Source organism: Athene cunicularia (genome assembly GCF_003259725.1).
Source record: "Athene cunicularia isolate RWA chromosome 11 unlocalized genomic scaffold, athCun1 chr11_part1, whole genome shotgun sequence".
Taxonomy (NCBI): domain Eukaryota; kingdom Metazoa; phylum Chordata; class Aves; order Strigiformes; family Strigidae; genus Athene; species Athene cunicularia.
This window is the reverse complement of record NW_020799113.1, coordinates 11,616,535-11,624,017: the sequence shown is the minus strand read 5'-3', so window position 1 is coordinate 11,624,017 and position 7,483 is coordinate 11,616,535. Positions and strand designations below refer to the sequence as shown.

Genomic DNA, 7,483 nt, shown 5'->3' with positions numbered 1-7,483 from the left:
CACTAGGTTTTAGTTTTCCAATTAGTGTGTGCTTCTTCCTCTCTTTTTAAGAGGTAACATGCAGATGCTCTCTGCTGTCTTGTACATATTTCCTCTCCCTTTTCTACGTAGAAAGGTGCCCCTGGCCAGCACGATTATTCTTTTGTTCCTAATAGAAAGAAATCCCTTAAGATTTGGCACTGTCACATGGTTCTGCAGTACACCGAAACATGCCTCTGCAACCTTATGGGATATTTCACTGTGTCCTGTGCACTTTGCTTTGGGGTCTACAAAAAAACCTAAAAGGGCAAACCACAGGTGACCTGTGAGTCACTGGAATGGTAAATATAACAAAAAGAACTGGCCCCATACACTGATATCTAAAGCAGTTAATAATACCAACTATCATAATGCTGGTGTGATCAGTGTCACCCAGGTAAGCAGAGTATACACAGCAGTGAGGCATTTGCCAAGGCATTACTGGCTGAGAAGAAGCTTAGGTGGGAGCAGAGTTTCAAATCTAAATGCTCAGACAAGAGATGATTTATCTTGCATCATCTGGAAACTTGGGGTTTTCTGGGCTGTTCTGAAATTAGAGTTTATAAAAATTAACTTCTCTTTGCATACTCCAGGGCAGAAAACATGCAAGAGAAATGGGCAGAAGATGTGGATGGCTTTTTTTTTATAGTTACACCAGCCCTGTGCTACTAAAAATTGTGATTTTTTTTGTTTCCTTCAAAAAGTAGTTAATACAAATTATAGTTTGAGTAGCTGGGATGGAAGTGTAGGACAGTAGAAGTTGCCCCCAAGAACTACAAGGCAGGGGGCACTCTCCACTGTTTGACTTTGAGATGCAAAAAACCTGTATTACCCAGATAAGATCCTTGTTCCCTGCCTATCTTCCTCCTTAAAGCACAGGTATCTCCTGTATGTGTTTTGTTTTGCACTCAAGGATTTTATATATGACAAGTGCGAAGAACCCGATGTCATACAAAGCTTTTCCTTCCACTCTCTTTATTGTTTCTTGGAATATTTGGGACCCCTTACAATGAGATTTCAGTCCCATACAGGTAATAAAAATAAGTCAAACTCAGTCACTAAACAATATTTCTTTTACAGGTAAAAAAACTTTAAAATTACCAGGCTTTTAACTCCTCTGCTGGTTTTGCAGCTTAACAAGGCACTGTTAGTCCCCTCCCTCTTTTTTTTTCCACTGACTTCTTCCAGCCAGGGGCACAAGGGCATAACTCATAACTTATACTTAACACAGCATTAGAATGTTAACTGCTTCTTGCAGCAAGAGAAGTGAAACTTTTCTACCACCTAATGCCATAGCTGCTCAGGTACCAGCCTGGCAAGTAGTCAGATAGGCTTTGTGTAAAATCACCTCAATTCTGGTGTCATTTACTAAAAATACTATTCTTAAATACTTAAAAACTATCTTATAAATAAAATTAGCTGGCTATCAGGCAGCTATCCCTCACACGCTACTGGAACTCTTGTTAGAGCAGAGGGAGAGTTAAAATTATGAGCAAGCAGCAGTGATATTACTAGGTGGCACTACAGACAGTACTCCTACTTGTCTCTTGTGTCTTAGCAGCATTTTCCAGGATTTTCTTTTTCCATTCTTCATAGTCTTGTTTTGTTTCAGTCTTTGGCCGTTTACATGGCATCTCCTCATCATCTTCAGATCCTATGAGAGAAGGAGGAAGTGAAGTCCATGACAGGCCATCATGGGCAGTATGTTGCTGGCAATAGCCATGGCAGTGAGTAAATGTAGAGACCAGCAGAGGGTCTGTCATTGTACTGTCTAATCCTGTGGTGTGCTGCTCCCCTCATTTTTTCACATTTGTGTCTGAATGGAAGAGTTGCCCTTAATTCTACTTGGACTACTCCATAGAAACACCACTGTCCTTCTGCTAGGTTCTCTGTCCTTTCATAAGCCAGCGGTTTGCAGAATGGACCAAGCTGCTGTGAGCCAAATATTATGGCGTATTACAAAAATAAAATATAGTAAACAAGGAAATGGAAAGAAGCTGTCAGGGGAAGTTTAGATTGGACATTAGGAAAAGGTTCTTCACCAAGAGGGTGGTCTATCACTGGAACAAACTCCTCAGAGAAACGGTCAGGGCACCAAACATGTTAGAGTTCAAGGAGCAACTGGATGATGCTTTTATGGCTCCTATGGGTTTAGTTTTAGGTAGTCCTGTGAGGAGCAGGGAGTTGGACTTGATCCTTATGGGTCCCTTCCAACTTAAGGTATTCCATGATAAAACATCATTAAGCAGCAATAAAGCTCAGTACTGCTCTGGTGAGCTGATTTTAGTTCAGTTAAATACAACTTACCATCTTCCTCCTCACAGTGCTCCACAGAGGTGGTCAAGCTTTCAGGTGTCTTTGCAGCCAGTGGAACATCATCTTCTAAAAAAGTAAGTTGCTTAAATTCTGAATAGAGTTTTTTGGGCCCCGAGAGTGGTGTTCTACATGCAATTCCCTGACAGCAGTGCTACCTTCCAGAAGTGCAGACCAATACCCAAGCTGTACGAGCAGAGATGCCAGCACCCTTCAGGGGCTGCATGGACTGGCTGGCTGCTCTAACTAGCACTGCTGCTGCATTTGTTAACCACACCGATCCACCACATTCCTACCCCAAAACCCACACTGCTACTCTTCTTGATTACTCAGGCAAGATTATCAGTTATTTCTTCCTCTTCTAACCCATTTCCACGCTTTGTATTAGAGATGCCCACAACATGCAGGGGCCTGTCTGTGTGTACAGATGTACACACTTCCTTGAACTGATGCAGAAACTCACTGCTGCCTTTAGCTGCTTTAGTGGTGGGTTAAGGTTTTGGGTTTTCTATAGGGCACTGGACTACAGGAGGGTCCATGCGCAGGGAGAGAGCAGCAGGTTTTGGTTAGGATTGAGGCAGCACATTCCAGAAAACTTCATGATGTGAAGGGGTGCTGTCAGTGGAAGAGTAAGAACAAAAGCCTGAGAAAGGAAAAAACGAGGTTAAGTAGGAAGGAGCAGAGATAAGGACAGAAGACGTGTGTCATATTTCACTCTTCCTCCTCCAGAAAATGGAGTAGAGAGCACTGCAGGTCTAACAATGGGTGATAAAGATTCCTCATGCCTGCCCACTGTATGTGGAGGAATGGTGTCATGTAATGCCTGAATTACCACCAGAAGAGCAAGGCTAGGCTTGTTAATCTTGCAGCAGAGGAAAGAAAAACACAGAAGTGAGTTGAAGCAATAGAGGAAGCAAGATGTTTGTTAATTTGTGTGTCATGTTGCCATGTTAACAGGATGCAGAAAGCATCTAGTGAGGAGGAGGAATCCAAGATAGGTCAGGTATATGGGAGAAGCAGGGAATAAATTGCAGCAGCAGAGAATGTAAGGAGCAGTGAGCATCTGAGAAGAGCAGAAAATATTTATTTCTGGCCACATGCTAAGTTGTTGTGACTTCCCCAGAAGCAATTACTGTGACTGGCAACTGGGCTACAGGACACATGTTGGAATGGATGGGCAGGTTTGGCTGAAAATGATCAGTATGAAATCACTAGTGAAAAGGATGGGGTAGGTGAGGCCAGGTGCTGGGTATGCTATCTGACAGGGATAAAGCCAAACAACTTACTGCAGAGTTGCTGGCTCATCTTCTCCAGCTGATTGCACAGCCGGTCAAATATTGCTTTTTTCACCCCAGATATAGCCAACATTTTAGTTTTGTCCACTTTTAGCTTCAAACACCTACAAGAGAAAGCAACTATCACTCAGGTGAAGTGACATTTACTATACCAACACTGCCTGTGAACATGAGGCAGGTAGGCTTGAGTTTGTCCTATTTAATCCCTGTCTCAAACAAACTTGCCTAAAAAATAGACTCCTACACTACTGAGTCAACACAGCTCAGAAGTTAACCCAGGGTTAAAGTTACACGAGGAAATTCTACTAGGTACTTTTCAGATTTTGAGGGAACCAGGACAAAATCCCGCTACTGCAAAAAGCTGAATGGGACTCCTGTGTCAAGAGAACATTGTTCAGGAGCTGTACAACTGCACAGCACCTGAATCGCTTAGTAAGATTGTTTCAAGGCATAATACCAAGAGGGAAGATATTTGTATGCAAGCAAATTCTTACAAAGGGTTGTCTGACTCGGGTGCTCCTGACACCTATCTTCCAAGCTGATTCAGGCCTACAGCTACTGGATCCATCTCCCAGGGATTTTTCCTTCTTCAGAATGTCTGCTGCTTCGTGCTCAGAAGTAAGCTAGCAGCCCTTCTTGCAACTTGAGCAGTATCTCACCAAGAGCTGCTTTTTGCTTCATGGCTAGCTCAAATCTATCCTGACAGGGGAAAAGAATTCCCACTGTATCTGAGGATCTGTTACTAAGGAATTATGGTACACTGGTTAGGCTATGAGGAAGGAGGGTGAAGTGCAAAACACTACCAGAAGTTCTTTAGCCACTGTCATGGATATGTCCTAATGGAATTACCCACAGCATCCACTTACACAGCAGGGAAGACCAATTTCATTTATGTTAGGATAAGTAACTCAAGATCTTTTTCTGTATATTTGATACAATACTTTCTCCTGAAGACAGGAGAAGGTTGGAGACTTCACTGTAAGGGAAGGCCTGGTTTGCTACCACTGTCTCCATTTCCAGGAGGGGGGCAGCAGGCTGCACTAAGCCAGACCCTTCAGACATGCTGAATGAATTAGCTGCTAGCACTGTAAGCACTGTGTCTGGCTGGTGTCTCACTTGGCATTTAAGCCCATAAAAGATCCCTCAAGCTACACTCACCTGCATGCAATGAATAGTGCAGCTGTTATAAAAAGTGGTTTTGAGAAATCAAGGTCCATTTGCTGTGCTTCAGAGAGGCTGGATTCATACCTAAAGAACAACAACACAGAAGTAATTGTATAGTGAAGTTGCCCTAAATGAAGCTGTTGAAATTAATTTGTCACAAGGTCTCAGCAGCTGAACAGGTCTCCTGTTGGACCATTTGCTCCTTTGCAGCCTAGTCAAGCAGGAACAGCTGCTACTGTCTGAGAAGAGCAAAAGAGGCTAGAGAATAGAAGACAATTAGGATCACCTCCTCTTTATGAATTAATCCGGGATCTGGATGTCAGAAAAATCTATTCTGTGCTCCCCATCCACAGAGCACTTTTACCTCTATGTTACATCTGAAAGTTACAATGAGATGCTTTGCATAAAACCATCCTATGATAGAGGGTAGAATTATAGTTTCTTTGATTCCTCCAATATGTGTATTACGCAGATTAAGACTTAAATATAGAAGATGACATGATGGATATGCAGCAGTAGAGAATTTAGTTTTTCATTGTCTACTTGTTCCCAAGATATTTTTTTGTATTAAGCACTGACAATTATACACAGCCATTGGACACTGACCTACAACTCAGAATATTCTAAATCCCTAACAGCATTTATCAGGGTGACAGCACTCAAGAACAGAACTCTTCAGCGATTGCTCTTCTTAAAGTAGATGCCAGATTCCAAAAATTAAATCTGTTGAATCTCGATAGAAGTGTTTTACCTATTGTTTCTACAGGTAGAATACTGTGCATTGTAAGAGATTTGCTTCTCTAGAGGGAAGATTTGTTTCCGCTAAGCATTACTTCTGAACTGTGACATGATCAGCAGTTAAATGGCAGACAATGTGATGCGGTGTACAAATATAGGGATTAAGAGCCCCATATTTTTTATACTATTCCCAGTTGAAGAACTAGGACTCAGACAGTGACTTACTGAGACTCACAGACTAAGCCTTTCTAACACATATTCTAAAAAGTGGCCTAGATAATGGCTGGAGTGTCAGTGTTAAGAACTCATCTCACCACTCCAGTCAGTGGTAGAGATACCTGGTCCTTCACACCATCAAACTCTTTACACATCTAACGAACAAAGAACCTTATTAGTGGTTACCAGTGTGCTCAGGATAGATTCCTCACCTCTGTAGTATTTTTGAAGCGGTGCTCACTGCCTCTGTGCAGCAGAATTGCACAGCCAAGTCTCGCATTCCCAGCCGGGGGTTCACCTCTAGCAAACACTCCAAAGACTTCATGGAGCTCTGGTAGGTCGTTTTGTTCAAACCGGAGAGTTTAACAAAACAGCTCTTTCAAGAAGACAAAGACAAACTCCAAGAGTTAGCAAGACTCCTTCCTGACATCTTCTTTAGGCAACCAAACTAGATTAAGGAGAAACTACACACCACCATAAAATAAAGTTCAATTCCTATATTAAACAAATTTGTGCAATGAATGATATAAGTTTTGACTGCACGCAGAAAGATTAACCACGTAGGAATGCCACATCTTTTAATGCAGTGTTATTTTTAGACCATTTCACTGGATGAAGATTGTCTTTTCCATGTAATACAACATGGCCCTTTCATCACAAGGTGGTTAAAAAGAAAGTTAACCAAGATTTGGGCAACTTGAAGAGCCAAGCAGTACTTTCATGCTACTCATCAGGTCAGGTCCAATTAAACCCTCCTCTTTCTGTGAATGGACAATCACAAATATCTTGTACCAGATATTATTTTGGTAGGTCAGTGGCATTTACCTGGGAGATCGGCAGATAAAGGTTTACAGGTACCACTGTAGAGAGGGATTCCTTGGAGCTACTGCTTCCCTCCCACAGTAAAAGGGACAGATCTTAAATTTAACATCCTTGGTGGTAGTTTATTTATTACTAAAAGAGCTGAAATCATAACAAAGCAAGTTCAATTTGTGAAGTGACTATGACACTCATCTCAGTTTGCTCTGTTTCAAACTCTGAGTAGCAAAAGCTCAGCGTTTAGCAGCACACTGGGTCTAGGGTAATGTCAGTTATTTATCCATTTCCTCCACACTACAGAGAACCATGATTTTAGTGGATTTATGGAGAATGCGCCAGCCAAGTCATGTATCTTACTTTGTCCACTGGTTGTTTCATGAAACTAGCTGCTAGGTCCAGGCACATCACAGCACTGCTTGTCGCTGTCATCTGAGCCATTAATCCTGTACATTTCACCTGGGATAGCCGCAGATACTCTTCAGCTTTTCTGCAAAACACCCAGCATAAAAAGCCCTCGTTAATAAAACCAGTTACAAGGCAGTAAGAGTGGCAGGTCACAGACTCATCTAAGGTCTACCTAGTCCAGCACCCTGGCTCTGGCACAGGCTTTGGGAAAGGGGTGCAAAACAGGATGGCAAACACAAGATAATGCTGCTCTTTCTCTAATAATCTGCAGCAGTAGCTTTGCGTTTCATAGCCTGAAAGAGCTCTTTCATTAACTGCCTATACCTAAGGTCAGTGAGTTTCTTCACACCGACCAGAACCAAAGGAAACCGACGGCAGGCTGGCCTTGCAAGGAGGCGAGAGGCAGGCCCTGGCCGCCGCGGCGGTGCGAGGGAGCTACCAGGAGCCCAGGCAGAGCACGCTCGGGCGGCTAGAGGGAAGCGGACCAGGCCAGCGCCGCACAGCTGGGCCCGCTC

The 7,483-nt window shown here is 42.9% G+C and overlaps 1 protein-coding gene across 1 annotated transcript; it reads right to left on the bottom strand.

Annotated features, from left to right (window-relative positions):
* Positions 1 to 7,053, bottom strand: ORC6 (origin recognition complex subunit 6). The gene is made up of 6 exons (XM_026856608.1): positions 6,921 to 7,053; positions 5,957 to 6,120; positions 4,785 to 4,874; positions 3,618 to 3,730; positions 2,326 to 2,397; positions 1 to 1,672 (listed from the first exon to the last, which is right to left on the bottom strand). The coding sequence occupies exons 1-6, from the start codon at positions 6,999 to 7,001 to the stop codon at positions 1,530 to 1,532; spliced, it is 663 nt and encodes a 220-aa protein (XP_026712409.1). The 5' UTR covers positions 7,002 to 7,053; the 3' UTR covers positions 1 to 1,529.
* Between the last annotated feature and the right edge of the window lie 430 nt (positions 7,054 to 7,483).

Bases quoted from the DNA above. Each gene is read 5' to 3' on its own strand.
- ORC6 (XM_026856608.1), bottom strand. From the start codon at position 7,001: ATGGCTCAGATGACAGCGACAAGCAGTGCTGTGATGTGCCTGGACCTA. The intron at 4,875-5,956 runs GTGAGGAATCTA...GTTGTTCTTTAG, and splicing joins GCTTCAAAAATACTACAGAG to GTATGAATCCAGCCTCTCTG. The intron at 1,673-2,325 runs GTAAGTTGTATT...CTTCTCTCATAG, and splicing joins GCACTGTGAGGAGGAAGATG to GATCTGAAGATGATGAGGAG.